Source organism: Sinohyriopsis cumingii, chromosome 10 (genome assembly GCF_028554795.1).
Source record: "Sinohyriopsis cumingii isolate HCF-2022 chromosome 10, ASM2855479v2, whole genome shotgun sequence".
NCBI classification, from domain to species: Eukaryota; Metazoa; Mollusca; class Bivalvia; order Unionida; family Unionidae; genus Sinohyriopsis; species Sinohyriopsis cumingii.
The window spans coordinates 7,892,084-7,907,750 of record NC_142970.1 but is presented as its reverse complement, the minus strand read 5'-3'; the positions used below and the strand labels follow the sequence as shown (position 1 = coordinate 7,907,750).

At 34.0% G+C, this 15,667-nt stretch overlaps 1 protein-coding gene across 1 annotated transcript; it reads left to right on the top strand.

Annotated features, from left to right (window-relative positions):
* The first annotated feature begins 432 nt into the window (after positions 1-432).
* Positions 433-15,392, top strand: LOC149789567 (uncharacterized). Its single transcript, XM_089973323.1, has 8 exons — positions 433-480; positions 3,545-3,856; positions 4,353-4,682; positions 6,560-6,610; positions 7,628-7,753; positions 8,293-8,311; positions 8,819-8,971; positions 14,812-15,392. The coding sequence occupies exons 2-8, from the start codon at positions 3,604-3,606 to the stop codon at positions 14,852-14,854; spliced, it is 975 nt and encodes a 324-aa protein (XP_089829449.1). The 5' UTR covers positions 433-480; positions 3,545-3,603; the 3' UTR covers positions 14,855-15,392.
* Positions 15,393-15,667: the final 275 nt, after the last annotated feature.

Here is a 15,667-nt window from a genome sequence, read left to right as displayed (position 1 = left end):
GGATTGAGGGATACATACATACATACATACATACATACATACACGAAGGACACACACATACACACAAACACTCACTAATACACATTCACAATAAAACACATTCTTGAATTAGGGACGGTGGTATACGTGATATTATTTATCTCTCTTCCAAGTTAAGTGTATGTTTGTAACGTTCTGTATTAGCTTATGTATGCCTTGATTTTTGCCAGATGAATCTGTGCCGGCATTTTCTCTGTATCTGGAGACAATTGACGATGCCCTGGTGAAACGTCTCTGCGAAGTCGGTCTGCACAAGTGACTGGTACAACGTGCTCCATATGCGAAACACAGTCATTTAATGTTCCGTTTTGTAAATAAATGTCATGTACACTAAAGCATTTTCTGACGCATAAACGAACTGTCCTCAGTCACACTCTCTTTATTTTTAGGTCATAAGGAGTCGGAAGCTGCTATATTGTCTGATCTTTCTCTTTTGTCCAGGTACGTTTGATACACAATTACTTAATAGCGCTTTTAGTTCTTATAACTATTTCGTCCTTTTCGGAATACTTAATTAAAGAAGAATATTTAATATAGCGTCAACAGCATTTTAGATGAATGTTACTGTTAAATTGTAACATCTGAATGCAACGCATCAACGGTTGTGTAGATTACTTTAAAAAAGTTATTTGAAATGAAACTTTACCCGATGTAATCAAACACTTCAATATTTGTAAGATATTTGAATATGCATGACATGATTTTAAGTAGGAAATCCATTACAAAATGTTTAGCAAGTTGTAAACACCGATTTGCAGGGTCGCTAGCAAATTACACACAAATGTACACGAACAAACATTATGCAGTGGATGAAAATATATTTTGTTGCGTCGGGAAGCTCTATGTCTGATAAGTTTTTATTTCCTCAATGGAAAATTACACTACCGATGTTACGAAGGATATCATTTATGCACTGCAGTTGGCGTTATTTTTGACGACGAAATAATCTATTTAGGGACTGTTGACGCCTACCGCAACTAATTTGACCGATATATTTAATGGAAGACCTGCTAATTATGAATATTATGTTATCTTTATTATTGAGGAGATAAAGTAATTTTCCCGTTCGAACCGAAAAGGAACATATATTGGCCTCGACTTCCAGTGAATGTAAAGTTATATGCATTCGTTTTAGTTGCTGTGACAATGAGAAAGAAATGAAAGGGACCGAAAAAAGCACCCATATTTGCTAACAATTAAATTAAGCATTTGCTATTATAGCAGACATAAGTTGTATGTCTGGTCTAACATTGCAAGTACTAGTATTCATTTGGTAGAAGTCAGTACAGTAGGTTACGCTTTTCATACCAGGTGCTCTTAACAATGGTGTATGAAGCACCGGTAACATGATGTGTGGAAAGAAAAGTCCTTTCTTGCCTAGATAAAATGTGAAATTTATAGAAAATGTACGTCACTGTCATTATAAGCAAGACATTGAAATGTCTTATGTATATTACGTAAGCAGTAAAGGTGGTTTCTCTGGAGGCAATCGGACCGAATTGGAGAAAATACTAACTTATCACAACGATGCCCACTTGAATGATATTCTAAGAACAAGGGAACTTAACATTAGTCTATACGTTTAGCCTTATGTGCCGGCCTGGAGGACATAGACAAAATGATGTTGAAACTGTCAATTGGCTAAATATTAATGGGCCAATCTGGGATTAGTATTAGTAAGCAAACGCAAGCTCCTGCCGTGCATTTGAGGATGATTTGGGTTAACATGTCTACTTGCCCTTTGGACCGTGCAAGGTTCCAGAAGTGATAGTTTTGGGGCAATATCCTTCATCCTGGTTCTCTTATTGTATCTTAGTTATTTTACAAGGTAGTGAGCATTATTTATTCCCATCTTAACAATTGAAGCAGAATCGGTCTTTTAGTTTTGTACAGCTATTATTTAAGGGATTTATTGAATTATGTATTGCAATTATTACGTGATCACTGACTTTAGGTCGCGCTCAACATTTTGGCATTATTGTGAACTCATTTAGGGACATTCTGGATTAAATCATTGTGATACATCAAGAGTGTTAGCATATGAACAACATTTAAGAGTAAAGGCACATAAGCGCATTCGAGATTGGACATTATTTAGAAGATCAATGGAAGTCATTCGGAACACTATACATTTAGGTTTAGCTCAAAATACTGTAGGTTCTTAAACAGATAAAGTACTAGTTAAATTGTACACAACCTACAGGTTTTAGCTTTAATCTATTACTTAATTTAAGACCTTAGTGCCGTAGCACGTGAATCGTTATCCGTAACTTGGACGGCTTCCTGACTCATATTATGTTGATAATTCTGATTGGATTGAGTCTACAAATACCTTCGGTATGTTGAAATAGACGGACAGAAATCTCAAGGTAATCTGTCTCACTGCAAGTACTTTACTCGTGCACCATTGGGTGAACCGAACTCATTATTTTTAAATAGCTAAAGACACAAATAGGCCACCTTCTAGTAACGATACACACGATAATGATAGCCGAACACATTTTGGTACAGGCATAATTCATTAATATTATGTACAAACTATTCCTTGGCAAAGCACCGTTCATCGAACTACATCTTTCCGTTCACACACCGAGAGCAATGATAACAATGACTGAAAACTTTCCACACAAGAGGATCAGTTCGGTTTATAAGAAGTCGGGCAAGTCTTATGAGTTTAGTCAACACATCATGACCAGGTACAGTGTTGGTTCTTTTATGGAGCATGTCTTTCATAAACAGTGTATGAAGTTGAAAAGCGATTCTTATTAGATCACCAAAAGCCAAAATGAATAGACTAAACTAACTGTAACCTCGCGAAAGACGTTGTCTGTTACACTACTTGAATGAATAATTTTTTTACAAGACACTACACATGTCATCAGTCTTTATTAAGATCTACTCAAAATAATTGGCGATAATGCGTGTTACAAGATCCACCAGTTGCTTGAGATATATTTGCAAATTTGCACAAATTATAGCGCAGTTTAATTCGTGTACAAAGGTTAGTTACGTAATTAATCCCCCAAATGAAGCCAACTATGAAACTACAATTTTCGTATTTTCAGCTATTAGAAGAAAAAGAAAAAAAAGGAATCAAACAATCCAGCTACGAATATATTTGATTATGATTACATCATATGCTTATAATATGCTCATACGCTATCTTTATTTCTGTCTAATCGTTATCAACATTCTGTTCTGTTAGTGACAGGTCTAAAATTCTCATCATTCTCCGATATTGATATGACATTTGCTGATTAAAGTATGGTAAAACACATCTAGTGTACTCACTAAAGTAGATTTGCTTATAAATGTAAACTTAAATTGTTTCATTCTCAGGTTATGTGTTGCTGTATGTGATGATGACAACTAGAAACAGTAGTAAATTATACTATATATATATATATATATATATATATATATATATATATATATATATATATATATATATATATATATATATATATAAATAATTTGTAATACTCTAAATCTCTCTTGATTTCAGCGCTTGCGTCGAAAGTGACTTTGGACTTTAATAAAGTTGCAACTTCTGATGCGCTTGGTATGGTCTGTAGTGTAAAAGGCCGAGAGAAGGAAAGTTTAATTAAGATATACCATGGTGGGCTGGAAAAGGTTATCGTGTCCGATAGCTGTATTATAAACTCTAATGACATTAGACTAAATATTAGATGTACAGAGACAGAAGATGACATACTGCTTATTGCAAATCTGACATATTATGATTCATCGGACCTAGGAACCTGGAATTGCAGTGATGGAAAATCTTTCGATACGGTTACTTTCCCGTATTTTGCAGGTAAGTAAATATCCTTAACATATTTCATTTAAAGTAATGCTTGTATTATACTATACATCATTACCAAAATGTTGTCCTTGATGTTGCGTGAATGTGCGCAACGGAGATATTCCAAATAAATGTATTTAAATTAGACTGATTCTAGTAATTCTCAGTTTCTTTTCTTTTCCAATTACGCACTGCGTTGTGTCAAAACTCTAAACTATAATGTTCATTTTCGATCGAACTATAAACACTGACAAACACTGGACAATATCATAACAAAGGAATCATCTTTATATTTTGTTAAGCATCGCTGTTACATATTATTAATGTAAATACTGAGCAGAAAAGGTTGCCGACGTCAGGATTAAATTAGTAATTACATTTAAAGGATTTTCTATATATATGTCTAATCTATGACTATAATTTACCACTCCAGACACCTCCTTGCTTGTGGTTCATAATCAATTGTTTATTTATATTCTAAATATAACCCTATGTGTTCAATTCACAGAGTACGCACGTGCACAGGAATCCGGTGGAGGAACATTCATCTGCATAGTGCATAAGGAATGTAATATTACATTGCCCTTAGCATATATGGGCAAATATTCGACAAATTTAACAACTATCGATGCAATCGTACGTTTAGTACTTAGTCATTCTGGACAAATGAATATATTAGACAATGAATGGAGAAGAAGAATGGTTATTAATGACAATATTACCTTTCCTTATCTGAATTTCACACTTCTGGATGTGGCTATTTCAGATGCAGGAATCTACTATTTAACAACTGATATACGTGAAAGGAAGGCTTTTGCATTCATTCTCAAAATAGCGGGTTGAGTATTACATTGCTTTTTTGAAATTGTAGATAATATTTGATGTTTTAGACCTCAGGTCCATCGGTAATCGTTACTAAACTTTTTATGTCTCACGAGAACTCATAAAAGAGAATGCGTTCTTTATATGAAGTTGAGTCCAAATATCGTTGTTGTCTTTGACATGCAGCTTATTCAGTCCAACAAAGTCTTGTTTTTAATGACGTCTTCTTTGTAAGTACCAAACTACAATTGACGTATTGATTAACTAACCATGAGGGATAGTTTTAATGCACAGGGAAAATAGATAAGAATAGGTTTACATCCTACAGGTAAATACTTTTCATGTTTCTATTTTCGTTACGCCATGAATGGTTATATCCAGATTTCATGCCAGGTTATAAGCGTACTAAGTTATTTTCTGTTCTCTTAAGTGTTTTTAGTCTTTTCTGTTTCATTAGGACTCTCCGATATCTCACTTTGCGCATTATTGAAAACAATCCTTTTCGATTTGCTGCGAGGTGCAAATTAATTTTAAAAATGCCATGCGTGAAAAAAAGTGTTAGTTGCAACAAAGCTATGCAGAATAGTAACTATATTATGTATTATTATTATTATTATTATTAATTAATTAATTAATTAATTAATTAATTAATTAATTAATCAATTAATTAATTAATTAATTGTCATTTTACATTTTAAATTTCTCTCTAAATCTGTGCTGATTTGGACTGATAACTTTTGCTATTGTTTAAGTAAAAAATTCAGTCTCTTTAGCAAATGCTATTAGAAACGGTTTCGAGTTATTATTTGCTGTTAGGCAATCATATTAAAGGTTCTCCAATTCTGAAAATGGGCATTCTTGACCATCCTGTTCACAAATTACAATATTTATTGATTATAGAACAAAGATGTCGCTCAGACTAAGAGAGCGACCAAACTATTTCGATATATTCGCATGATGCTACAGTAATGAAAGCTTCGGTCTGGCTTGCATGTTTCTTATGACTGTACGTATTTGTATATACTGTAACAAACGTACGGTATCTGGTATTTGTATTTACGTCTCACCTTCTACGATCGATATATTTTAATAATACTTTGTATGGGAAGTTGATGTTGGGAATATATATTATAAACTAGTTATTTATCAAATGCTGAAGTACAGTCGTCATTCTGACCCTTACAAGCATGCTTTTATAGCGGCAATGATTTGCCTCTTAATTGGCCCTACTGCACTGATATGCAATATTCTCATCTAACAGTGTTAAGTTATGAGAGATAGGAATATTATGTGTATTGGTTGTTTGGGATTTTACTTCGCAGCGTTGAATAAAATACCGATTAACCATTTAGAAGTGCGTACAAAAAAGAACACCAATTTCAAGTAAGAAAATCATAGACGTTTGAAATAAGAGATTTGTGACTGAGTGGTCTTTAGTGTTGAATAGGGGAACTTGTTTGTAGAATGAGCGTGTTTAAAAACATTTCATTAAAAGTGTATGAATGTCTTCAAATATTCCAAACTGAAAACGAAGAATTACCGATGAATTCGCATACTATATACATTAATAAACTGTTCGATCAGATTGTTTCTTCTTTGGCAGAGGTTTCATTTTCGCTATATCTTCATCTGAACCTATGAACTATTGAAGGTATCCTTTCGTAATCACTACCTGAATGAAATCAATTGATAGTCTAACCCTTGAATCACACACACACACACACACACACACACATATATATATATATATATATATATATATATATATATATATATATATATATATATATATATATAATCCAGTGCGAATATTATTATACAAGACTCAAGTATTATATTGCTACCTGTCTCTTACCGAATGAACTATAAATCATATGGTTATTTTTGTCGCAGACTATCCCGAACAGCCGGTAATTTCATTACACGAGGCAGAATCAAAAGTCGGTATGTACGAACTGCATTGTGCTTCTGAATCTAAGAGCCAGCCCATGTTGGCAAGAAAACAGCTTTCATTTATTTGGAGATTAAATGGATACAATTTGACTGAAATGAAAACATGCTTTAGAATGAGTGGACCGGTACTGATGATATTTCCAGATTCTTGTGCACAAGGGGTGAATGGCAATATTTCTATAACCTGCGCATCTACAGAAGACGGTTTACAATCAAATGAAAGTCAACCCTTTATTATCCCGATATATCGTGTCAAGGCAGACTTCGATAATCCGGGTAACCGTATTGTAATTGCACACAATTTTGAAATACAATGCAGTAGATACATTGCAAATCATCCAAAGTGGTTGAAAAGTCTAAAGAATGTACCTGCCAAGCTATACAGATTACAAAACCATGATACAATGTGTAACAACCAAGAACGAATCTTACCGCAAAAGGGAAGAAATAATGCATGCCTTTGTTAGCAATTGTTTTACAATCTAAAATAATGGATACGATTATAAACCAGACCTATAAATACCACTACAAAATAACCTATAAATTGAAATTTGACCTAAAGCTTCTTAACTCTAATCTATTGGATGCCTCAATTATCTTTGCTATGAATAACGACGGACAATTCTCTCTCAACACCTATCCAGCAAATAAAAACAACATTTGCATGAAAATTGTAAAGCTACACGAAATGTCACGCACATAAACCGCCAATCCTTGTGTCTATTCTTTATGCGTTATGCTTGAACATTATTTAAAATCACAGATATCATTGTATTGCACTTGTCTACTTGGATTGAAGAGGCTCGGAAAGTATACATAACGTTGTTTCCACTACAATGACCACGAGGACACACAAGCAAAGTAAACACATACAAATTATAGTAACGAACGACATGGATAACAAATAGCATTAAATATAGATTATCAGACGGAACTATTTATTTATGTAGGCTACAAAACACTTGATTGTGAAACATTAATGGCGATTCTTCAAATAATTATTTACAGATCACCAGATCGATTCGATAGCAGGAATATTAGTTGGAGCTTGTCTAGGTTCTTTTATAACTGGGACAATTATTGCTGTGTTCTCTGTGCTATTCGTCACGAAAAGAGGCTCACTTTGCATCAAAGGTATGTATCAAACGTTTAAGGCGCGCTATATAAGATTTAGAATGTGTATTGTTTGAAGATATTATTTTGTTAAAAGAATGTGCAATACAAATAAGAGTTTACGACACGTATGTATCTTCTTAGATAGCTAGTAAAAATTTGAAAATGCAGACAATATGCCATACAAATATAGATCAGAAGAGTGTAACATACATTTTATAATCATTTTCTCAGTATATTTCTAACCATATAATTATTTTATGATTTAGTTTCATAACTGTATGCTCGTACAATCTATACAATCTGGAAAGGATCCACATAAGTTACTTATTCGATCGAAGTTCATAGAAATTGGAAGCCTGTCCGATATTACGATGAATTTCATAACACGTGCAAATGCAGAGGCACACGTAAAATTATAATTTCATGACTGATATACTTGACGGTATCAAATGAGAAACTAGCTTAAGACAGTTCCGGTTCAAAATATTTACAACTTTTACAATATTTCTCTTTGCTTATTGTATTGCATTGTCTTTCAACTGCACCCTATGTTTCAGAACACAGAGGAATAGAGAGGTAGGCCTACATTTCTTTCCCTTCCAACTATAAACATGTCAGAATAATAAAAAACTTTGTTCTTAAATCATCCATGTCAGTATATAATGAGGCACAATAATGAATGGCATGCATTTGATCTAATTTAATTTATTGAACTTGAGCACTTTTCAGACATTGATTTCCTCCGTGGTGCAGGCTACTCTGCTAACAATGCTGTACACCATCACGTTTCAACTTTAGCTTAAGCAACAGAGTCGAAAGATTTTCGGTTTATAGATTAATTAGGATGTTCCTGACATTATATTAGTCTGCCTCAGCTTGTATATTCTGGTGCAATAAATATCGCTGATTAATAAATTTCCATAGTTTCACGAAAATAGCTGTGAAACGAATAATTTCAAAAGGATATATAATAAACACATGCAGTAAAATACATCAAGTAAATTGAAAAAAAAAAAACCGTGAAGGTTATAGAGTTTTACAGTGTACAGAAAGTTAGATAAATATATATCATTTACTGAATAGGACTGGTGACGTACCTAGCGAAAGTATGTATGTCAACTCTATTATGACGTATACAAACCAGGCCACTGAGGGCGAAGTTAGACAGTATGAGTCCCTGGACCGTAATGCCATTGAACATCGCCGAAATCAGTATGACGTTTTATATTCAGTAGGGTAGGTTTGTTTTTAAGAATTCATATTATATTGTATAATGAGACATTGAAATATAGCGTTTGAAAAAATATCTCACTACATCGGAACGAAATTTTACCGTCTGCAAAATGGATATTGGCTGATCGATGTTGTATATCTATATTAAAATCTAATTTATGTTTATTACGCTTGTTCCTCCTCTTCTTCATATTAGCTCTCTCACTCTATCTTTCTCTTTTTCTATCCATGAAGATGAAGAAAAATCGTACACTACATCTGCACAACACGTTGATGTCCACAATGAGGAGGTAACATAACAATCCATAAAAAATGATCAAACAAGTTTAAACTTGTTCAAAACAGCTTTCCACAAGGGTCGTTCAAATTGTAAATGACTGAACTAATACGACATGTTTATGAACGTATCATTGAAATTGTCTAATTAACAATTTTAATTCCTTTAACGCGCATAATCGTAGTTAAATTTAGTGGAGAAATTCTAGATGGAAGAGAGCTGGTTGGAAATCGGACTGACAATCGAAATTTGGCTACAACATGTGTCATCGAATTAGATTGCAAGCTAAGGTATGTACCTGGAATGCAGACATACCCCCCCCCAAAAAAAAAATATATAAAAAATAAATAAATAAGCAAATTCTAGCAATAAACTCATAGTCATTATAACATTTAGTTCAGCAATGATACGCTCAAACGTATGTCAGATCAAACTGCTCTGCTATGATTTTATCCTAGCTCTAACAGTCTCATTAGTATCGGTCCACGCTTGTGTTAACGATAAAAAAACTTTCGTTTCATTTCTTTCATAAAAAACAACGATCTGTGTGACAACATGCATATACTTTCGTGATTTATTTTGGTAAACGTCACTATCCTGAATTTGAAACTTCTTTTTACCGTTGAAATTTAACAGCTTTAATGGAAACTTAATCCAGCAAGTTTGGATTTATTAGGATCTCTTTCACTTGTGAAGTGGAAACATTTTTTGTATTATTATGGATAAAAGACGAAAACATCCTCTGTAAACGTAACTAGTATTTCATAATTTGCCATCAAAACTGTTTCATTTACCAGTGATGATCAAATCAGAACACAGTATGTGCCAAATTGCAGTATATGTTATGTTACTGATAATATGAACATATGTGGTGTCCTCCAACCTATTATGACCCAAGCCACTAGTTAGCATTCATTAGTATCGTTGCGTATTGAAAACATATCATTAGCTTATGCTGCTCTGAGAGATTTTCTCAAATCAGAATGGAGTTATTTTCTCTCGTTGTTTCTGACAGTATTAAGGAAGATGCTTTCGTACAACTACACACTATTTTAACCGCGTTTGTTTAAGCTATGTGCATGGTTTCATGGTAAAAGGAAAAGTGAAAAACAATCACAAATTTCCTAGTCAACAGGCCGTTTGATGGACCATCGTCCATACCAACTTAACAATACGCCGTTTCCTTTACCACTGCATGCACTTACTACCCATTGTGCAACTAGATTGACTAGAATCCACACATACTAATCAATACCTCGTTTTGAGTGACAAACACTGGCACTTCTTAAGTAAACAAAAACGAAAGAGAGCTGAAACACGGTAAACACAAACATACATATATACTATAAACACGTCGAAATTAAGGAGAATAGAAGAGCAGAATGCTTACACACTATATAGTAACATATAATAATCTCTAAAATGGTTGGGAGTGCTTACACACTATCCACATAAGTCTAGTTATATACTATCCACCGTGGAGTGTAAATACAGGAAAGATAAGTGCAAAAACACAATATACACAACATCGTAATAGTAGTTTTGTCACGCATAAAGACCAAAGGGTGTAGAAAGGAATACAAATAAATTACTCTGCAAGAATATAAATAAGCAAAGGACACACACAAATAAAGCACAGAGATTTGACTGTTGTTGAGCAGTATATCTCTGTTTCTGAGAGGTCTGTGTGGCCAGAAAAGTACTTTGGGTATTGTTGACCAAAACTGAATGGTTAACACATAACATATTTGTACGCTTTTCTTCGCCGCAAGCTTCTACCAACTAACTACTTAGAGCTGATACTGTTAAATGTATATTTTTTTTTTACTCGAAATCCCACGCCTATATTGAGGACCATCCAGTTGTTTCATACTTGCTATTCGACTGACTTCCAAAAATTCAAACAAAACAAACCTCTTCATTTTTAAATGTGTGTATGTGTGTGTGTGTGAATATCCTGTACATATTAGAACACACAAAGACATGGATCAACTTACGTTTGGCGTATATTATTGTGAATACAAATCACAAGGACATTTAAATATACATAAAATAGTAAATGTTGTCGTCTTTTCGCTGTCATTATGATTTTAGTCATTATGATCAGATGTTATTATGTTGTTTCTTTTGATTGTCTACCTTGAATTTAATTTTTTACTATAATGAGTTCTTCTTCTGCTTATTTGCAATAATAGTCCTTTATTCTCTTTCCTGTTCACTGCAAACACTTATATGCATTTCATGACATTAATAACTAGTATCTTCACTTTCGTATCTGGACGGGATTTCTTTTGTGTTTGAGGTTCCTCTTTTGATGAATTTTCATAATTCCAGGTATGTTTGCTTCAGAAACATAGCTGGTATCTTGGCGTTTGCATCTAGAAGATTAGTTTGGGACTTCACCAGATGTATATTCGAGTGACTCTATAAATATATCATCAGAAGCGCGAGTTGTCGTTGCTCCTACGTCTTGACATATTTATATGGATATGTATTCCTAGGTCAAGCGGGCTTTATATATAAGGACACAGCGTATTATAGTAAACTCTGCTTCATGTTAACATCATTTCGTTTCAAGAAGAAACAAGAAGCCATACGACGATGATATTCTTCAATATAAAAGGAGTCAAAATCTTGTAAGACGTTTACCGTGACCTTGAAGAGGATATACTAGATTCATATTTAACACTATCTGCTGCGTCCTCTGTAAGACAAGATAAATCAAGGAAGCAAGTCATTCAGTAGCCCTTGAAGACTGTTTGCACATTCAGGCTGTCCAAAAAATCAGTTACACAGTGAATCTCAGACTTCAATCGTCAAGTCCTGGTAGAGAATCATCTGTCTTCAATTCTGACTTAGAGTAGTCCATGTACTAAGAATTGAAACTGCAGTGCCAAGCTGAAGACCACGATGAAGACTGTCGATGGCTGACGACAGGTTGAAATCTCTTGTTTGAAGCGAAAATAATTCACATGTGGAATTAACTTCCAAAATATTGTAGAAAATTCAATACTGATAACATCTAATAATGTGTTTGGAATGACCGACGCTGATGTTCAGCCAAAGCTTTTCTTTTGTAAATATCTCATGCGAAGCTCAACACAACTGATTACAACATACTAGCAGCTGTGGAGAAAAACAACCTGGATCTGTTTCTGCTGACAGCTTTCATTTAGTAAGAATCCAAAATCATGTACCAAGTTTAGGTGTTCATTTTAAGGATACTTTTACCCGTTATCTTCAAAGAGACACGAACATTCCTTTGACGGGGCTCATTAAGGAATAAATGCTCTTCCACAAACACATTTGTACAGTCACTTGTCTGATTCTTGTAACAGAATATTGTTTTAAGTATGTGGTCCATATATTGAAACGTCTAATTATACAAACGTTTTGGTCACAAAAGTACTTTGGCAGCAATGTCCGTGAATGCAAAATTGTTTCATGCTTTGCATCGTGGATATCAATGGCAAAACGTTTAGAAAATGTGTCATTTCCTACCATTGAACAATGTCAATAGAACAACGAATGAATTCCATGAATATTTCAAGTAACATCAAACAAATTTTGAAATTGAAACAAAGTGCCGGTGGTTATCAATCATGAAGATAAATAATTGTTCAAAGTACAGTATCAATCGAAAGAAAGAATAACTTTGGACATTTTGGACATGTTGTTTGCAAACATCATGCTGAATTGTTTATGGGGCAAACCTGATCAACATCCGATATTTCCAAAGGCCGAATACTTGTTGAATTTAAGTGAAGTGATATAACAGCTCTTTAAAACATGTCGAAATCACATATGAAGATTTGACCTTGGTGAATTATGTTTGACGTCGTGGAATTTATCCCACTGGACCAGATTGACAATATTCTCATTTCGGATTATGTGACAGCCAATGTCCACTTAAAATTATATTTGCTGTTTGAACCTTTATGATGTCGCGTATTTAACTATGATGCCCATAGTTGAATGTAAATCGAGCAACCCGTATGCTGTCACCCTTATATCGAAGACGTAAGTTTATTAGCGTGGGCATAATGTACATCTAGAAGAGACAATTACCGTTTTCAGGATCGATATGAAAAAGGATAACTTCATATAAAGTGAAAGGACTCTCTTGTCGTTCAGTGAAGTGATAAACTTATAATTGAAAAAAAGGAGAAAAATATTACGAAATTTGCCTACATGTTGCACGTCCAAGCCATATTGTCTCCTTTGAGAGATAGATAGATAGATAGATAGAGAGAGAGAGAGAGATACTTCAAGGAGGAAAAGAACGAAAGTAAGAATGAATGTAAGCAAGAAAGGTGAACTAAACAGTTTATCAAAACATTTAACATTCTACATCCAAGTGAGGACATCACAGACAGAAGACATGGACATCAGTAGAAAATTTTCAGGGGTAGGCAGAAAGGCTTGCAGAAAACTAAGCGTCGATTACCTTGTACACAGTTGGCATGTAAAACATCATTAAATATAAGTCACTACCTCACATTGCAACAAAACCGTAGCTTAACGCCAAATTCTTGGTGATTTGCACAGGATGCCAAGCTAACTCAAGCCTTTTTTACTAACAGCGCATTACCTTATTTAGCATTTCACTCACCATAGTAAACCATGAGCTACAAAACATTTATAATAAATGAGATTGACTAGTTTGCACCACACTATCTGAGAATGTCTATTGAAGCGACATTAGATAGTCGTTTAGTGAGCGAATTAAATATAAGACAACAAAGAAAACAGTATTACAAATTGTAAACCGTTTGCATATTTTTCTTGCATTTCAGAACCAAGACTTGAATCACACATTTTTGCATTGTTTCACCGTCCATGTGTATATCTGTTAATGTGTAAGCATTTTCTTTTCTTTCACTGAGTGTGATGTATGTATGTATGTATGTATGTATGTATGTATGTATGTATGTCACTGAGTACGCGTAAGTATTCATATCATTTTCTATCATATAACTCCATACAAGAATGTACGTTTTTGTGTATATGTGCGTGAAAGGTTATATTCTTATTATCACTCTGAAACTTTTCGTTCACAATTAAGTATGGATGATGATCAATCAAGCAGTATATTGGCTAGCACATGTAGGTACTGCTATGAAAAAAACCCCCGCCATATTGGCCATTAGGTGAAGGTATTTGTAATTTGAAATGGCGTATTGCTAAGTGGATGTAAGTGTTTTTCAATAAATGTATATTTAACAATACCAGTCTCCTTGTACCCAGAGTGGTAGTTTTTGCAAATATATATATATGCAAATGGAAATATATTTCTGCTACATATCATTAACTTTCAACTTGTTGCCATCAAGACATGTAATACCTAAAATAACAAACATTAACACCAACAAGTTAGTCTTGAAATTTCATTTTCCTTTGTCGCTTTACTTTTATTACCATGCTAATTTTAAGTTTCCATTGACACCATGTTGCCATTATCGCCATAGTATCGTTTTTCACCATTGCCCAACACTCTAATACTCAGGAATCGTTTCTGTTACTTGTTTCTTAATATGACAGTTACATGCTCTCTTTCTCATTTCAGATCTGGACAAAAACACAAAGAGGACGCCTATGAAATCGTATAATCTATTACAATTTTACAGATTTTTCTTCTTCTTGCAACAGGCTATTTGAATCGTGGCATAATATTACTATATTCATGCACTTTTTGTCAAGTCTCCTCGACAACCTTGCCATACGCCATACTGCTCGTAGTCGGTTAACACCCTTGCAAAAATAACACCACTGGTACAACTGTGTAAATCTACCATTAAAACGCCATCACAACTGCATCGAAGTTAATTTATATTGTGTTTCCTGTGTTATTTGATCTAAAGCGTCTTTAACTCAAAACATGTAGATTTTACCTACTACACAAAAGGAAAGGTCGGGAATTCGCTACTTATACAGATAACAATAACACCACAACGACGGACATCTGCACATAGTTCTAAGGTACTAACGAGCGGAGACGACGGGCCAAGTTTTTTCTTTGTGACATAGGACACAAATTACTCTCGTAGCAGCAATATAATCTGAAGGCATTACAATCTAAGAAAAGCTTGACATGTCTCATTATTTCTTCTCATAATGAAAGCATTCTGATTTAAATTTGTCTTTCAAATCTAGACGCATCAAAATCATCGAAGTCATGAGTAGAAATTCGAAAAAGTGGTAATAGCCATCTCATTCACCAATTTAAGTTTCGCTTGACGGGAGGAATAACTCCTACATCCATAACATAGCACATACTCACAGTTCACTCTCTATACATGTTAATGATCGATATAAAACAAGATAGATCAATGGCTTGAAAACATATGATGTAGATCAAGAAGCGTTTAATAATATGTATAATGTAATGTACTCGTTGTAGTTGCAACTCGTTTGCACACAAA

Excerpts from the sequence above, each read along its gene's own strand:
- LOC149789567 (XM_089973323.1), top strand. The coding sequence starts at position 3,604 with ATGGTCTGTAGTGTAAAAGGCCGAGAGAAGGAAAGTTTAATTAAGATA. Across the intron at positions 3,857-4,352 it reads TACTTTCCCGTATTTTGCAG|AGTACGCACGTGCACAGGAA; the intron begins GTAAGTAAATAT and ends TTCAATTCACAG. Across the intron at positions 8,972-14,811 it reads GACGTTTTATATTCAGTAGG|ATCTGGACAAAAACACAAAG; the intron begins GTAGGTTTGTTT and ends TTCTCATTTCAG.